The 19,147-nt window shown below is 46.5% G+C and overlaps 1 protein-coding gene and 1 pseudogene across 3 annotated transcripts in view; one reads left to right on the top strand and one right to left on the bottom strand.

The window, feature by feature from the left end:
- LOC309652126 (protein WWC3-like) overlaps window positions 1-19,147 on the bottom strand; it is a 71,631-nt gene that overhangs the window by 40,272 nt on the left and 12,212 nt on the right. The window contains exons 4-6 of one of the 2 annotated variants that reach the window (XM_082445643.1): window positions 15,297-15,373; window positions 14,066-14,145; window positions 213-342 (exon numbers count right to left, since the gene is read on the bottom strand). In XM_082445643.1, the coding sequence (XP_082301769.1) occupies window positions 213-342; window positions 14,066-14,145; window positions 15,297-15,373 (287 nt within the window). The remainder of the gene's footprint in view (window positions 1-212; window positions 343-14,065; window positions 14,146-15,296; window positions 15,374-19,147) is intronic. The other variant, XM_082445644.1, reaches the window with a different exon arrangement.
- LOC309652701 (V-type proton ATPase subunit G 1 pseudogene) lies at window positions 6,061-10,350 on the top strand (annotated as a pseudogene). Its single transcript has 2 exons — window positions 6,061-6,306; window positions 9,959-10,350. The product of its transcript is annotated as a V-type proton ATPase subunit G 1 pseudogene (transcript).

Here is a 19,147-nt window from a genome sequence, read left to right as displayed (position 1 = left end):
TGTACACACACATATACAGAAGATATCATATATACATATATATTATACATACATGTATGTCTTTAAAATATGTATGATTATATAATAAATATATAATATATATAGTAAATATATACATATATATATATTTTTAAATTTTTAAATAAAGTTAAGAGACAAGCAGGTGGGCAGACAGACAGACGTGGGCTCTGAAGGGCACCTGGGCCTCTTACTTGCATCAGGTCCCGCCTCTCCTTCTCGCCTGTACAAATGGCTTTCTTGATGGTCCTGAGCTCGCTCATTATAGCCTGCGCCTCATCCAGTTTGTAGTTGGTGTGAGCACTTGACATCTTACGATCAATCCTGGTTCGAAAAGAAATATGAGTCATTCTATGCGAGATTACAACATTCTATTAAACAATAACAACCTAAAACTTAAAAGCTTCATAGAAAGGTGGGAAGCAGTTAAAAACAATGTTTTGACAAAGAAAAATAAAGATCCCATAAGACCTTCCTTGTCTGTGGTGAACACCAGATGAGACTGGTGGTGGATGGCTCCCTTTGCGCCACGAGCATATCCTCTGCAGGTGAGCACGTTCCAGGCAGGGTTCCCGTGTCCTCTACTAATGCTTAGGCAACGAGTTCACTGGCCTAAAAATTTCCTGAAATTTTAAACTTCCCTCTCTGACAGCAGGATCATGTCTTATTCGTTTATCCCCAGCATCTGGCTTAGTGGTCAAAAATGTCTATCAAATAAACATACAAATGAAATCTGTGTACAAGAAGAATATATGGGAAACAGCAAAAAGTAGTGAACTTTCAACAGGGACACCCTGTACAAAAGCTGGAAACTCTTATGGCTCCTCTGTCTTTCTTTCTTTTATTCTGGTTCTAATTTATCACTCTCTCAATCTACTACTCCCCTTCTATTCAAACATCCATTCATCCTTCCTTCATGCTTCCCATTCAAGCTAACTTCCTTCCATCCATCCTTCCTTCCAGCCAGCCCACCCCTGGGCGCACACGGCCTGGTTCTGGGTGGTGGAAGCAGAGCGCTGACCGAGACTAGGCTTGGCTCTGGCCTGCAAAGAGCAGGCAGCCTCCTGTAGCTCGTCCTTGGTCACATCGTCCATACCTAAGTCCTAAGCCTTGGAAGCCCTCGGGGCTGAAGAAGAGACTTTGGTCCAGAAACAGAATGAACTCCTTCTCTGGAAAGTCACCAGCTTGCATTTCAGGTTCCAGATCCACCATGACACAGATTCTAGTTCTAAACTGCTTCCCCCACGTTACCCGAAAATCCAGATCCTTAACGGCCAGCCCAAACTCCTTTATGTTCCACTCACAAGAGCATCCTGGCATGCTGGTGAGTACAAGTGACACTCCAGCTCTACAGTGGGACCCTGGGCAAGACACGTCACCTCTTTAAACCTCAGTTTCCTCATGCCTCAAATGAAGACACTAAAAATGTCCCTCCCATTTAATGAGAAATGTAAGAAAAGGGCTTACTTGGCAGAGACCTGGCATATAATGTCTGTGCTGATTATTATTATCAGGATAATGCTCAGTCTACTTACTCATGGGAGAAAAAGTTAAAAATTCACCAACTCCAGGGCTTCCCTGGTGGCGCAGTGGTTGAGAGTCTGCCTGCCAATGCAGGGGACACGGGTTCGAGCCCTGGTCTGGGAAGATCCCACGTGCCGCGGAGCAGCTGGGCCCGTGAGCCACAATTACTGAGCCTGCGCGTCTGCAGCCTGTGCTCCGCAACAAGAGAGGCCGCGATAGTGAAGAGGCCCGTGCACCGTGATGAAGAGTGGCCCCCACTTGCCGCAACTGGAGAAAGCCCTCGCACAGGAACCAAGACCCAACACAGCCATAAATTAATTAATTAATTAAAAAAAAAAAATTCACCAACTCCAGTACTTGATTATCATTAACAAATTCCTGGCCACAAATGTCACAACTCACAGCAAAACTCAGCACCAGAGCTGATCTGAGCTATCAGCACCATTGGAATGAGAGAACAAGCAGGAAATCATTCCCTCCCTTTGGAATAGGGCTTCAGGGCTCAACAGCACTGCTATGATTGCCATCTGCAACAAACAAAATAGTTATGAAAACTGGTCCCGAGTCCTCTTCCTTGGAGAGCGGATACAGATGCACTGGGGGACCCCACACATTGAATGGTGACACCCCTACATCCCAACATGGCCTGGCCATGTGTTTTTCCATTTTGGCTGTTCTATGGAGAACCAGGAGTCTCTAATGCAAGGCAGGAACAAAGGCCATCCATCTCCCAGCACTGCATCTGTTAAGGAAGCGGCCCAGCTTTTCCTGCAGAGAGAATCTAGACTCATTTATGTAATAATATCTCCTTATATCCATCTTCTGATAAAAGGCTTTCCAATACATCTCATTTAATGTCACAAACCACAACCCACATCGGTTGATGAAGTCTGTAGAAAAGGGTTACATCATTTCCATACAAAAAACCCAAGGCCAAAAAAGTGTGATTTCTCTGTAACAGTTAATGACCAATGCCTTTGCTAACCAGGCCTACTGGCTCCTCCAGAAGGAGAAATACAGCAAACGGATCGTCACCTGACACTGACACCCACGTAGAGAAATGAAACTCTACTGCGCTGAACAAAATGTTTTCAATTCCTTGACCATCAGTGCGAATCAAATGGTCACAGAGTACAGACACACACCCACTGTTAAGGCCGCAACGTAAGATGCTAACCACATCAGCTCCAGCTTCGTACTTAGGTGTTGTGACTTCCTTATAGCTTTCAGCAGCTACAGAGCCTAAGTGCAGCCATCAGTAAAGCCAGGCACTGCGCCAGCTGCCTGTCAAGGCACCAGCATCTACAATGGGAATGGCCGCTACCTGGAGGAAAACGGGCCCCGATTCCCGTCAGGGAGAGGGACCAGCAACCCTGTAATGCCCCTCATCGGCAGACACTGCAAAGCGCCTCGGAGAGCGAAAGTTCAACGTTAAGGCCACGGACCTGGGCCCTGACCTCAGCTCCACCCAGGTGGCTCTGAGACCTCGAAAAGGAATGAAGATTGACCGAGAGCAGCTGTTTTCACTCTGCCCCGAGGGTGTCCTGGCGTGGTGAGCTGGAGTAAAGGGAGAACCCACACAGGGCTCGGGGACCCTCACCCCTGCTGCGGCAAGCCCCTCCCTGTGCTCCGTCTCAGACAGTCTGCTTCCACAGAAGGTGTCATTTGAGGGGAAGGAAAGGGGAAAAGACTCCACTGTTAGAAAGTGTGAAAGCTATTAGAGAAGATGATCTCAAAGTTCTAGGAATCTCTGAAACACTATTGTTTAAAAACAGTTATGTATTATTGTAGAATATATAATTATGTAAAAAGTTATTATTATATAAATATAACCTTATATAGCCATATTTTATACAGTACATATTATTTGCTTAAATTATATAATTATATAAATAGCATATTAAAATAGTTCAGTGTATCAAGCACCCACTACTAGGTGACAGAGTCTTGTTGCATGCTTCATGTCTGTCATCTCATTTAATCCCCTCAACAGTTTTATGAGATGAGCATAATCTTCTCAGACTTTATAATGTCCCAAGAGGACAAGCTAAGATCTGGCAGAGCCAAGATTCAAACCTACATCTCCCAGTTGTCAAGTCCGAATTGGATCACCAGGTGCAGCGATGGCCCTTGCTACCCCCTGGGTGCACTCTTGCTCAGAGTGGCCAAGATAGGGTCCATATGCTTCATCATGTAACAAAAACTTCAAAGGACAGGAACCCTCTTCCACTGCATCTGCGAAATTCACTTATTTGGGAGTTTTCTCCCTTTTTCCAAATTCCCTCTAAAACTTTGGTCAAATTCAGAGGATATACTCAATGATTTGGTACTTCCTAAAATATCAATATATTCCATTACATGAAGAAAATCATAACATCTGTGACTGCCAAAGAGCTTTTCCTTTTTTTAATTTTAATTAAGAGCTCAAAACAGTGCTTATACATCTCAAGTAAGATGACGGAAAGTTGACAAGGGCTCAACAAAAGGTGGCATTAGTAAGAACACAAGTTATTACGCAGTGCGACGTGATGTGCATGCTTCTGTCCCCCCAGCACCCACGTGCTGGAATCCTAATGCCCAGGGTGACGGGATCAGGAGGCGGGGCCCTTGGGAGGTGATCAGGTCATGAGGGAGAAGCCCTCATGAATGGGATCAGTGCCCTTATGAAAGAGGCCCCAGGGAGCTCCCCTGCCCCTTCCGCCATGTGAAGACACGGCGAGAAGATGGCCATTCGTGAACTGGGAAGCTGGCTCTTACCAGACACAGAACCTGACCATGCTGGCACCCTGATCTTGGACTTCCAGTCTCCAGAACTATGAGAAATGAATTTCTGTTGTTTATAAGCCAGTTGGTCTATGGCACTTTGTTATAGCAGCCTGAATGGACTAAGACCCAGTGTAAAAAAAACCCCAGGACACAGACCACACAGCCTTTACTTTTCACCCCTCAACATTCTGCAGCAGCTTCAGGAAGGTTGAGTGACTTGCTCAAGGTCACACAGCCAGTAAGAGGCACAGTGAGCTTCACACTGAGGCCCCTCACACCACACTCATCTGCTTCTGTTGCCGGGCTAGCAGTACATTCAGGGTCAAGGCCTCCAAACTCACACTGTGTCAGATCTGAGGGCCACCCACAGAGCCAGTCAGATGTTGTCCCAAAGTAAACTGGTGCTCTTTACTGGCTGCCTTTGAAAGAAACGGTTAGAGAGAAAAGAAGGCACAGCTTCAAATGCTGACCGCACACCGCTAAGAAGGCATCTTCAAGATGATTCTCATCAACCTCCCCCTCCCACTGCCCTCAAGTGTCCATAATTGTTGTTCAACTTAAGATGTCAAGAGAAGGGCTTCCCTGGTGGCACAGTGATTAAGTATCCACCTGGCAATGCAGGGGACACGGGTTCAAGCCCTGGTCCGGGAAGATCCCACATGCCGTGGAGCAACTAAGCCCGTGCGCCACAACAACTGAGCCTGTGCTCTAGAGCCCGTGCGCCAGAACTACTGAGCCTGTGCTCTAGAGCCCGTGAGCCACGACTACTGAGCCCGCATGCCTAGAGGCCATGCTCCGCAACAAGAGAAGCCACTGCAATGAGAAGCCCACGCACCGCAACCAAGAGTAGCCCCCGCTCGCCGCAACTAGAGAAAGACCACACGCAGCAACGAAGACCCAACACAGCCAAAAATAAATATAAATAAAATAAATTAATTTAAAAAAAAAAAGATGTCAAGAGAACTGGTCTGACAAAAGTAAAACCAAATGGATTCTTAAACCCACATCTTGAAGAAAAGGGCTGCCAGGCCTCGAAAGATATTCCATGTTAATACCACACATTACAACCCCCAAGAATGAGAAGTGTTGTTACAACTCTACCTTTTACATCACCAGCCCTGGCAGGGGGCCTCGGACGAACCTCACAAAGCTTCCGGCAGCTTTCTATCAGCAGCCGGTCCTGCGTGGAACGCCAGACCCGTCCCATGACGGGAACAACGCTCTTTTTGTTTCCGCCCCCATTTCTGTATGTTTTACTGTTATGTGAGGAGCGCTGGCCTTTTAGCACGGGCTGTAGCTTCTGTGCCACGGTAATGGGATACTGCTGGTCTAAGCCTGCGCTAACTGTGAACAATCCCGTTCTCTTCTGAAACCACTAAATCCCCTCGGACAGAAAATGCTAATTCCGAGATCTGATGCTGCCTCGTGGGGTATCGGACGCTCCGCAGCGTGCAGTCACTCTCTCTTACTGCAGGAGACGCACGGGCTTAACTTCATCACAGCATCCCAAAGCGGGAGAATGTCCTCAAGCAATTAAAAGGCTCAAAGCAAAGAGGCTGAGCCAGGGGCTAAGAACACACCTCACGGAAAGCGGGTACTGGCACGTTTAACGAGCACCCCTTTCTGTGATCTGAGCAGCAGTGATAGAAATAGGATTTCTTAAAACACAATGTAACACAGTAAGAAGCAGAGAAGGAAACGCTAGAGGGCAGTTAATAAGAAGGCGCCTGGGCCGATGCAGTGACCTCCCCGATGCTCGCAGCCCTGGCCCAGGGGGTCCCGGTGTCCCAGGAGCAGTGCCGCACGGCCCCCGGGCTGGTCCCCTCACCCCGCCAAGCCCTGCCCTGCACCCGGAGCTGGCTGCACCCCGAGGACCGAGTAGGGAACCAGGCCAAGTCCGCATCCTCGCACAGCGTGACACTAGGCGAGGACACAAGACGACAACAAAGAAACCACCGGGTCAGGCAGCAACTGGTGGTTCAAGGAAAACGAAGCCAGGTGCGGGGATAGAGGGTGGGGAGAGGGCTGCTTTTTAGATACAGTGGTGAGCAGGGACCTTGGCGAGATGTCATTCGTCCAGAGAACTATGGAAGGGAGGGGACAGGCACGAGAGACTTGGGGAGAGAGTTCAGGCACAAGGAGCTGCGAGTTCCAGCGCGGGGTGACGCAGGTGAGTGAGGGGGAGACTGGGGGAACGAGGTGAGGACGGGGGCCGACTCATCTGCAGTCTGGATCATACTCTAAGTGAGAGAGCCACCAGGGGCCACGCAGCGGAGACACTTTACAAGATCCCCCACGGCTGCTGTGAGGACGAGGAGCCACCACGTCAGCACTCGGGGACGTTACAGCTGGCACGGCGGGAAGAAGCCCCAGGGGCACATAAGCGTGGGCAACTCAGGGTGAAGTGATGTTCAACGAGCTTCCCGGTTGCAGGACACCTCACAGTCGAACAGGAGGAACATTCCAGACGCCCAGGAGGTCTAGCGTCACTAAAGAGGGAGCTCTCCCCCACCCACTGGCGCATCCAGCACGTCCTTGGGCATCACCCATTTGGGAAGCTGCGGACATTCTCATTCTAGCTCCTCCCCCCTCGCCCTGGGTGCTAGCCATGAGTTACATGAAGATAATTTTTCAAAACAAGCTTCAGAAACCTTGGGGCCGCGATACCCAGTAGCTCTCTCACTGGAAAAGTTTGATTTTTCTGAAGACTTTCATGACTTGTAAACGTTGCTCCTGTTTTCTGAGGACGTTTATAAAGGGCTTCAAGAGAAATGCAAATTACAACGACACTGAGACACACTATCTCTCACCCATAAGACTGGTAGAAATGCAAAAGCGTGAGTGACAACGCATTCTGCTGGCCACGCGGTTGGAACAGGAACACACATCTACTAGTGGTGGGAATGCAAAATGGTGCCACCCTCCCGAGGAGAACTCGGCAATATCTAAGAACACGACCAATGCCTTTACCCTGTGACCCAGCAAACCCACCTTCGAGAACTTATCCTGAAACCTCTTGTGTCTACACGTGCACAGCATTAGGTGAAAAGCTGACGGGAAACATTATAAATGGATGTTGTCAGGCTGACAATGCCAGACCCCACTGATGATCTTCACACCACACAAAAAAAGACACAACCAGAGAGTGTGCACCTCCTGACCAAAGGGAAAAGAAAATGAAACTGAACTTGAGTCAGATCAAGCCTCTCGGATTAATGACACCCGTTTACATAAATAGCAGGGGACGTGTTAAATGACGCCGCGCACGTTCACGCAGCAAAATCCAGTATCAGGGCAATTCTCTGGGACAAGCAAAGTAGCTTCTTCAACAAATAAGATGTCAGCAGGAAGAAAGGAAGGAAAAAAGAAAAAAGGAGAGGAGGGTAGAGATTAAGAGACACACTAATCAAACGTACGGTGGGGACCTTGTCGGAACCCGGACCCAAACAAAGCAGGGAGATGGGAACACTTGCTGGACAAAGGACAGTATTAAGAGATTACTACTAAGCGGCACAGGTATCATAGCTATGTTTCCAAAAGGAGTCCGTTACTTTAGGAGAGACATTTATGGATGAAATATGACTCTGGGATTTGCTTCAATAATGCGGTAAGAGCTTGGGCGATGAGGCCGTGTGACAGACAAAACAAGACTGGCCATTGTGTGGTTAGTTGTTGAAGCAGGGTGAGGGGTACAGAAAGGTTCCCTTATACCATTCTCTCTACTTTTGTGTATATTTGACATTTTCCATCATTAAAAGTTTATATACATTATACACACACACACGCATTCTATCATTAACCCAGAGAATGTGTTCACGGCCAGCTCCCATCTACAAAAATTAACAACATACATAGACTTAAAAATAAATACAAAAGGTTCTTTTTTCCTCACTTGGACCCAAGCGTAATGATGGATTTCCTTGCTAGCCAGGAAAGTTCACCAAGATAAACAAGTCGAGTTTAAAATGTTATAAGTAGCCAAACTCTCGGTGAGGTGCTCTGGAAAAAAATACATGGGATATTCTGGGAAGCAAGAACAGCAGAAAATTTTCTGGAGGAAAATCTAGGGTCCCTGCCTTAAATCGATGTTGGCAATAATATCTGAGAAGCCCATTTACATGTAACAGCTCACGTATTATCTGTGCTCAGAGTTAGGATTTTACAGTAGGGGTGGGGTAATCACATTATCGATGCTTACTAGAGGTTTTCCAAATTTCTCAATAAATAATACCTGTCTGCATGATTTGATCCAAACACAAGAGCCAATCTGTAATGCCAGATAAATAAAGAGGCTGTTTTCATCTCACACATGGCCTGTGTAACTCAGAGGAAGGTATCAGTCTACTTTTCACCGGCAAAGCGTTTTAAGCACGGCACAAGCACCCTTGTTTCCTCTCCTTCCCGTGAGCTCGTGTCACAGCACAGAGTGACCGACCATTTGCAGTGACAACACAGCAACCAACTAGAAGCTGCCTCTCGAGGCAGCTCCATCTGGAAAGCTGGGCTGGGTCGCCCAGGACCAAGGCCAGGTCCAGAACTTTCCCTCAGGCCACCCCTCAGCCTCCACTGGGGAGGGTGGGTATCCAGCACGGAGTGAGGACCGTCCCCTTGGCAAGGGGCTTGTTTACCATCACTAAGGATTCTTGCTATGGAAAGCAGAAAGAAGATCAAACAGCACTGGCCCTTCTCTCTGCAAGTGCTCAACTCATACTCCGCTCCGGCTGCAGGTGTAAAGCTATAACTCTTCCCAGACCGGCTTCTGCTTCCCGTCCAATAAACCTGGAGAAACTGAGGCCGCCTTTTCCTAGTCTTAAAATGACCTTGACTACAAGAGATGAATTTACTTCCTAGCAATGCTAAGGGGAAGAAGGGGTTTTCTCTGTCACCTGAGCCCTGACATCTCTGATTTCTGAGAGTGTTCAGTCTTAAGCTGACATTGCAATATAACCATTGTCTTCACATAAAGAAATGGAGGTGGCCAGAGTGATGGAGGCCAAGCAGAGGAAAAGGCACCAGGCCCAGCAATCCTGCTACAGAAGCCAGAGCCAGTGGGGAAACGTGCCGGCCGGGGATCCCCTCTGAGGCTCGGGGATCCCGCGTGACCTCAGTGTTCCTGAACCGCCCTGAAACCCGATCATCTGCACCAGAGCTTCAGCGAGTGGGACTTAAATTAACTGCATGAGGCCCAGCATGAAAAGTCAGTATTATCTAGAGACGCTGGGAAGTCTTGATTCACCCTGGTGAAGAGAGAAAGCTACGGTGTGGCCAAATGAAGGAAGGAAATCAACCTGCAATTCAACTGGACAGTCCAAGCAACTTGTGAAGGCCTGCCAAATTAAATGATTTGCTTCTGCTTATTTCTGATCCAGCCCTTTAGCAGAAGTGACACAGGAGGGCACGGCCACAGTGCACAGAGAAGCACCCAGCAGGCATGGCAGCATCTGGAGGCGGGCAGGGCTGTATGGCGTAAAATCACAGAACAGGTATTGCTGCGCCAGGAAGCACCACAGCAGATGGACAAAATGAGCAACAAAACCAGTAGCCGATACTGAAAATGCAGCTTGATTTGTTTAAGCAAAACTTTTTTAAAAAGCTGTACTGCTTGGGCGGCTGGGTCAACTGACCCGAGGGGACGGTCGAGCCGATTTAGGCCACTCTCTGCCGCCTTGGAATCGCCGCCACCACGGCCAGTCGGTTGCAGGGCATCCAGCAGCTGCTCCAGGCCGAGAAGCGGGCCGCCAAGGAGGTGGGCGAGGACCACAAGCAAAAGAACTGGAGGCTGAAGCAGGCCAGAGCAGCAGCCCGGCTGAAACTGAACGGTACCGCCTGCAGAGGGAGAAGGAGTTCAAGGCCAAGGAGGCCGCGGCTCTGGGATCCCATGGCAGTTGCAGCACTGAAGGGGAGGACCCCCAGGAGAAGATGACCATCCTCCAGACCTACTTCCGGCAGAACAGGGATGAAGTCCTGGATAACCTCTTGGCCTTTGTCTGCGACATCCAGCCAGAAATCCACAAAAACTACCACAAAAACGGATAAAGGAAGAAAAAAACCCGCCTGTTGTTGCACGGATTGGCATTTTCAATCCCTTCATGGAATATGAAGCTTTAGCAAGGCTTGAGTTAGAGTCTTGCGAAAAGTCATTAAATTATTTCTGTATGTTATATAGTAGGTCCCTTCACTTTTTGCAGAACAGCAAATCTAGCTTCTTTGTACAAACTTAGAGCTTATCCAAAGATTTTTATCTTTTTTTTAAAATTTATTTATTTATGTATTTATTTTTGGCTGTGTTGGGTCTTCATTGTTGTGCGCGGGCTTTCTCTAGCTGTGGTGAGCGGGGGCTACTCTTCATCGCCGTGCGCGGGCTTCTCATTGCGGTGGCTTCTCTTGTTGCGGAGCACGGGCTCTAGGCGCACAGGCTTCAGTAGTTGTGGCTCGTGGGCTCTAGAGCACAGGCTCAGTAGTTGTGGCACATGGGCTTAGTTGCTCCACGGCGTGTGGGATCTTCTCGGACCAGGGTTCGAACCCGTGTCCCCTGCATTGGCAGGTGGATTCTTTTTTTTTTTTTTTTTTAATTTTACTTATTTATTTATAGCTGTGTTGGGTCTTCGTTTCTGTACGAGGGCTTTCTCTAGTTGTGGCAAGCGGGGGCCACTCTTCATCGCGGTGCGCGGGCCCCTCACCATCGAGGCCTCTCTTGTTGCGGAGCACAGGCTCCAGACGCGCAGGCTCAGTAGTTGTGGCTCACGGGCCTAGTTGGTCCGCGGTATGTGGGATCTTCCCAGACCAGGGCTCGAACCCGTGTCCCCTGCATTGGCAGGCGGATTCTCAACCACTGTGCCAGGCAGGTGGATTCTTAACCAGTGCGCCACCAGGGAAGTCCCAAGATTTTATCTTGTTACCTCATATTTCTTGGAAATGTAATGGGTATACATTGTCTTCTTTCCTATGCCTTTTCGCTCAAGCAGCATATATATCAATACTGACTTTTTCTTTCTTAGATGTAGTTAAAAAAAAAATTTCTTAAGAAAGAAAGAGATGAATTTTTTTCCCCTAAATCTTTCTTGAAGGTCAGGGGCTTTATCTATGAAAAAGTAGTAAATAGTTATTTGTAACCTATGTAACGCAGCAGCCAGCCTTAAAACAGTCCTTTCCGGCTAAGAGTTAGAATAATGGATACTAGTATCATTGTTTGGGCTGCTTTTAGTTTCTCTTAATCAAAATTACTAGATGATAGCCCTACTATATAGCACAGGGAACTATATTCAATATCCTGTGATAAACCATAATGGAAAAGAATATGAAAAAGAATGTATATATGTGTATAACTGAGTCACTTTGCTGCACAGCAGTCATTAACACAACATTGTAAATCAATTATACTTCAATAAAAAATAAATTTAAAAGATTACTAGATGATGGAATTCAAGAACTTGTTACATGTTACTACTTGGTGTACTGAAAATCATTTAAAAGTAAAGACTCTCTGTCATGCAAAAAAAAAAAGAAAAAAAAAAGAAAAAAAAAAGCTGTACTGACTAGGGATAATTAAAGGAACTCCCATTGTAGATCCAAATCACCAGAGAATGCGTGCGCATGCGCACACACACATGCTGCTACAGGTAGTGGTAGAGAAGGCAAAAAGCTGACTGTAAGGTTAAAAGCCTGCAGCTCATGCTAAGCACATGGACAGCTTACCAAACCCTGCCGCATGGGGGACCTGCAGGGGGCATGGCAGTGTCTCAGGGCCAGAAAAGCCAAGCTCCTCCAGGCAAGACCCAGCTCACCTTTCTATTGTGTCTCCCTTGGTGTCTATAATATGTCCTTAATAAAAAGAGGACAAACGAATCGTCAACCAAACTAATCCTGGGTGATTAACAAAGTGAATCTCAACCTCGTGTTAAACAACAGGGTTTGACGTGCCCGTTAATTACCCTTTATATGAGGTGGGATCATTACCTCTGTCAAACACACTCTGTGTTACCTCCCTATAAAGAGTAATACTGCAATCACATTTGACACACTGTCATTGTGTCTGCACACAGGATGCGAGAGAGTGGCACGCTGCCCACATTTACCAAGAAATCGTAGCCACTCGGATTCCTGCCATTTGCTGAAGGCTGACTATGTAGCAGGCACTGGTGCTGCCCTCGGACAATTTAGCCCAATGATCACTGCTATGGACTGAATGTTCATGTCCCCCAAACTTCATATGGTGAGCCCTAACCCCCAATAGGATGGTATTTGGAAATGGGGCCTTTGGGGGTGATTAGATTTAGAGGAGGTCATGAGGGTGGGGCCTCATGAAGGGATTAGTGTCCTTAAAGAAACAGAAGAGACACCAGAGACCAGAGCCCCGCACCCAAAAACAGCACCATGTCAAGACACAGCAAAAAGGCAGTCATCTGATAATGAATTTGCCAGCGCCGTGACCTTGGACTTCCAGCCTCCAGAACTGTGAGAAGTAAATGTCTGCTCTTTAAGTCACTCAGTCTACAGTATTTTGTCAGAGCAACCGAGCTACGACAGTCCCCACTGACACATGAGAAGCGTCAACACAGAAGGTATGAAGCACAAGCCCAAGTTCAGCAAGTGAAACCAGGCTCTGAATCAAAAGGGAAGATACTTTGGACCAACAAGCATACAATGCCCTTCCTTAGGAAAATTAATTCTTTCAGACCACCAATGTCACCATTTTGTGAGAAGTAAATGTCTGCTCTTTAAGTCACTCAGTCTACAGTATTTTGTCAGAGCAACCGAGCTACGACAGTCCCCACTGACACATGAGAAGAGTCAACACAGAAGGTATGAAGCACAAGCCCAAGTTCAGCAAGTGAAACCAGGCTCTGAATCAAAAGGGAAGATACTTTGGACCAACAAGCATACAATGCCCTTCCTTAGGAAAATTAATTCTTTCAGACCACCAATGTCACCATTTATAAAATAACTTCTGTTCATTGAATTTGCTCACTTCATATCACTCACAAATGATAAGAACTTCATCCCCAAACTCCTAGTAGGGATCAAGTTCTAACTGTAAAGATGTCAATTTGATAGGAGGAAGACCCGTAGAGCAGGCTGCCTAACGGAACGCACTGTGAGGATGGAAATGTTATCTGTGCTGCCCAATGCAGTGGCCACTAGCCCAGTGGTCCTCACCCTGGGACAAACGTGCCCTCCAGGAAACACTTGGCAATATCTGCAGACATTTTTGGCTGTCACAACTGGGTGAGAGGGTGCTACCGGCATCTAGGGGGTCAAGGCCAGGGGTGCTGCTAAACAACCTCTGGTGCACAGGACAGCTCCACCACAAACAGTTATCTGGTCCAAAATGTCACGAGCACTGAGGTGGAGAAAACCTGCACTAGTCACATGTGACTACTGAGCATTTCAGATGTGGCTACTGAGACTGGGGACTAAAATTTTAATTTTATTTAACTTCAATTAATTTAAATTTTAGAATTAAAAAATTTAAGAGACTAAAACTAACAAAACAGGAATTCAAATGTAAATAGCCATGTGTGTTTCAGACAGCACAGCTGTCAAGAATGTGCGTAAATATAAAATAAAGGTCTTATTTCCCAAGGAAACAAGAACAAAGTATCTTCAGGGAAAAGAGAGATCTGATCCTTAGGATTGGCAAATAATAAGCATAAATAAAAGCATAAAAGTGAACACCCAAGAAGCTTTAGGACACATGTCCCGGCACCAAACAGGAAATCGCAGGGAAACTCTCCCTCTGTCACTGCAGGCCACTCACTCTTGCAGGGTCTCCACCCCCTTTTCTTTGTACTGCAGTTCTTGCTTCATCTGGGTCAGCTCTCGCTTTAATCTGGAAAGCTAAAGACAAATTACATTTTTTTTTCCACATAAAGAAGCTGTGAAAAATGATTTCTACAGTTGTTAGCATTGTCATCTAAGTTTCTGACTACCTTGCAATTCACGGGGTCACCCATTCTCTCCATGGCCTTCCATCCCTGGCATATCAAACAGCCCTGGCATATCAAACAGCCCTGGCAGAGGGGCCGGCTCGCTTAGACCCACAAGGTCCGGGTCACGAACAGCTTTCTAACACGTGGAGCCCTGGAACCAGCAATGATTTTCTTTTTCAAGGTATTGATTTACACATTGCAATGAGCAAACTTTGTCATACTTTTTTCATCCTCTCTTCTGCTTACTACCCACAGATCCCACCTAGGAAACCCTGTTGCTCAAAGCATGGCTTCCCACTACCTGGAAGTCAGTCGTCTGCAGTGCTTATTTAAACAGGTGCTAGGACCCACTCCAGGCCTTGTTAAAACTCGGTGGGGGCGAGGCGGGGGGTGTCTGGAGCTCACACTTTGAACTGATGCCCCACGTGTTTTTCGTTGGTGTACTAGAATGTGAGAACCACGGCACTAAAAGAGACACCCTGGTTTAGGGACTGAGACACCAGGACGGGAGGCTTGGCCTCTAAGATGTCTCCCGTCCCCCCTCCCAGACACCCAAGACAAGGGGCTGAAGGGATGGAACATGGTGGCACACAAAGAACCCGGCACCACTGGCAAGGAGCACCGGCACCTTCTGGTCAAACGCCATCGTAGGCAAGATTTCTCTGGGAATACAGCCACCAGGGAAGAACAGCAGATGCTAAAGCTGCTGAGGGACAGGGCTGGCAGCCCACTAATACAGGGAAGCAGCCCTCTGAGGTCGGGCCCCGATGTCACCAAATCTATCCAAACGGGGGGTGAATCTAGCCCCATGAAACACACTGAGGGATACAGGTGATTTTTTGTTAGATGGGCTGAGGCTTTAAAATGAAACTTTTCCCTTCCTATCGGAAAAAAAAAAGTGGAAAGTAAAACCAAATGTGGTAATAATTCATGAAATGGAAAATCTTACTAAAATATGGGTGTTATACACACTGGCCACCATAAAATGAACCATGATAAGTGATGTTACATAAAAACACATACGGGGCTTCTAGTTGTGAAAATATTCGTTTTACTCACCCTATCCCGACGACTTGCTATTTCTGCTTTAATTTGGTATGGGTCGTACTTTGTATTTGTTGAATATCCAAAGAAGGCTAAACAGAAGGAAAATATTTTATTTTATAATGGATCCTTTAAAGTAAATAAATACACATAGATACGAACTTCTGATTCACCATATTAAGTAGTTAATTCTCAGTCTCAGACTTCCAAGTTGGCGCTGGCTCCTGAAGAATTAACATTTTACAACCTTGAATCTTGATGTTTGATTTTTGCATGAGGCCCTTCTACGTGTTTCCACATAATAAAATATATGGCTATAGGTAAATCAAAACTCTGTTTACTTCAACTGCAAGACTACTAGGGTTAAAAACCATATACACACGGGGGGAGGGGTACGGTTATGGTATAGAAAACTATTCTAACTATGTAAACAGTACATACAGTATGAACCCATTTTTACTTCCTTTTAAAATGCACGCACCCATGGAAGTCACTGGAAGAAAAGAACCCAAAAGTTGACTGCTATTCTCAATGGTTTCATTGCAAAAGATTTTATATTCACTCTCTTCATATCTATAGTCTCCACATGAACGATTTTTGACACAAGAAAGAAAAAAACCCCACAGATTTGTAAAATGAAAAAGACAACTTTCTAGTCACGTATCAGTATCTGGCAGGCTTGAGGAAAAGCAATTCTTCCACGTTGTTGGTTCCCCGAAAGCTGAAGCAAAGCACCCACGCTGTTATTCTAAGCAGCTTGGTTTTTTTGTTTTTTGGTTTTTTAAAATTTATTTATTTTATTTATTTATTTTTGGCTGCGTTGGGTCTTCGTTGCTGCACGCGGGCTTTCTCTAGTTGCGGCAAGAGGGGGCTACTCTTCGTTGCGGTGCGCGGGCTTCTCATTGCGGTGGCTTCTCTTGCTGTGGAGCACGGGCTCTAGGCACGCGGGCTTCAGTAGTTGTGGTACATGGGCTTAGCTGCTCCGCAGCATGTGGGATCTTCCCGGACCAGGGCTCAAACCCGTGTCCCCTGCATTGGCAGGCAGACTCCTAATCACTGTGCCACCAGGGAAGCCCAGCAGCTTGTTTTTGAGGGATGTTTAGCTAAATCACATCTCATAGATAAATGCTTTCTTCAGCGGTGCAGCACACATGATTTAAAGCCTTTTGACAGACGCAGCATCGTGATTACAGACGGCTAATACCTGGGGGTGAATGAGGTGCGCTCAGCCATCCAGCTGTGTGCTAAGCACTGTCAGCCAAGCCCTCTCCACTGTCTCAGCGACTGGGGCAGCTCGCGGCTGTTTCTTTCTCCCTTTCTTTTCTTTCTTTTTCTTTATTTTTTTAAATTAATTTTTATTGGAGTATAGTTGATTTACAATGTTGTGTTAGTTTCTACTGTACAGCAAAATGAATCAGCTATACATATACATATATCCCCATTTTTTTGGATTTCCTTCCCATTTCCGCCATGTCTAATTTCTATCACCCCATCCACCTCTCTGCATCCCTTTTTCTTGATGCTTCTGTCTCCTTTCTCTTAGGCCTTGGAGCCGCAGTGACTTGGTTCCCGTCCCTTCCTGAGTTGTGGAGGCTCCTCTTTCTTCATCTGAGAGTCACCCCACACTGGTGTAATCTGCCTCCGGGTCATTTTCATTAGTTTCACCTGCTCAGAAGACCCATCAGCAGGGCCAGCATCCATTCTTTTACTCCTTTGATCTGGGTACCAAAGGCTGTCATACAGGTAACTTACATGTCAACACCTAGAAACTAGTTTACAATCATCTCCTGATTTCATATTGGAGAAGCTGGCTCAAAGCCATCAAGTGGGGCTTCCCTGGTGGCACAGTGGTTAAGAATCCGCCTGCCAAGGCAGGGGACACGGGTTCGAGCCCTGGTCCGAGAAGATCCCACGTGCTTCAGAGCAACTAAGCCCTTTCACCACAACTACTGAGCCTGCGCTCTAGAGCCCGCGAGCCACAACTACTGAGCCCACGTGCCACAACTACTGAAGCCCGCGCGCCTAGAGCCCGTGCTCCGCAGCAAGAGAAGCCACCGCAATGAGAAGCCCGCGCACCGTAACGAAGAGTAGCCCCTGCTCGCTGCAACTAGAGAAAGCCCGCGTGCAGCAATGAAGACCCAACGCAGCCAAAAATAAATAAATAAATTTATATTAGAAAGCCATCAAGTGGTTTAAACAGCAAGAGCATTTAATATCCTCAAATAGAACCACATCCCAACTTAATGTGAGCTGTTCAGATAGCTCCTGTTTTTAAAAAAATACAGTTCTATGGAAAATCTACTATTCTAAGCCCCAGTCAGAATTTCAAATTACTAGAATCTACTGCAAATAAATATCTGGAGGAGCTGTTTGCCAAATTTATCTCAAATGTTCTTATATTTAGAATTCTAATCTCTCAAAAACACAGAGTAAAATGTTTTTTAAATAGAATTCTTTCTAAGACGAAGAATGTTTATTTCCAAATCCTAGAACCTCCATCTTGCCTGACTCTTTGGTCTCATTTAAGACCAGTAATGAAAGCAACACCTCAAACAATGCCCTTAAGAGGCAGAAGTTGAAATAACTTATAAAATCTCCACATTAAACTCCTGGGACTTAAGTTTCCCAAGCCTGAGCTTAAGGGGCTTCCACTGGGGCCCAGACAACATGCAAATAAGCCTAGGGCTTGCTGACTCCTTCCACGTGGGGCCACTTGTCACCTTGCAGCTGAGGAAGACAATGCCAACAGTTACCACCTGGGATCTTTCCCATTCCGGGTAGAAAGTAACCCCACCACCAAAGTCCAGGGAAGTTAACTGCAACGTTAAACATCAGTAACAATGATCTGAAATCGTTGCCAAAACTTTCTGTCTGTGCAGTTTCATAGGGAAAATGAGCAAAGAGCCTTGAAGTGCACGCTGGAGGTGTAGTGGGTACAGATGGACAGATACATGGCACCCTGCCCCCAGTTCTTCTGCGTAACTAACAGAGCCCTGAGGCACTTGGGCATCCGCCTCTCCCCCAGGACACTCAGCCTGGACCAGTCCCGGAGGGGGACCCCGATAAACCACAACATCACTGAGCTGCCCGGTCCACCAACGGGGAGGCCCACCACCCCCTGGAGGACGCTGCTAGTGACAACGACAGCCTTACTGTCCAGGCCGAGGGGAGTTAGTCTTCTCTGCTACTTATAGCTGAAAACATCCTAAATGGTCAAAGGTTTTACTTATTGATACCATTCATGTCACCTTTGCCACGGTCTCTAAAGCTATAAAATTCCAGGACCGGGATGAGGGAAAAGGCAACTCAAGTACCTAAGACGGTGAGTACATTTTATCTTCAAATGCTAAGGAGAGTGATAAACACTGGCAGAACTTCTAATGATATAATTCAATTTATAAAGACAAATTCTCAGTTCCTGATGTCTGCCAGTAAGTCTAATGGAACCCGTTTGTGGAGTCCAAGGAAAAGCTCAAGACTCTGGACCCCATTTTTAATGGCACGTACACCACAACACTTAGAAAAAGAAACATCTTCCTCCGTTAAGACACGTCTCCAATCTCAAGGTTTAGGATAAATACGAGACTTTCACCTCTGAAGCTTTCTTCTCACTTGAAGAGTTTGAGTGGGCAGAGCTATTAAACAGCTTAAGGAGGCCGCTCAGGCATACAGCATTGGCTTTGGATGATATAATAAGAAGGTCATAGCTTAACTGGACCTCACCAATGTAAATTACTATACCTTGCTATTATAGGGTAACTGTCACATTTATTTCATCTATCCTCATAAAATCTTTATGAGAGATGACGATTATGTTTCCCCACTTTATAAATGAAGGCTCAGTGTGTAGTGACTTGACCTACACT

This window comes from Balaenoptera physalus, assembly GCF_965194825.1.
Source record: "Balaenoptera physalus genome assembly, chromosome: X".
Classification (NCBI taxonomy): Eukaryota; Metazoa; Chordata; class Mammalia; order Artiodactyla; family Balaenopteridae; genus Balaenoptera; species Balaenoptera physalus.
The sequence above is the reverse complement of the archived record's forward strand: the minus strand, read 5'-3'. Positions and strand labels throughout refer to the sequence as shown.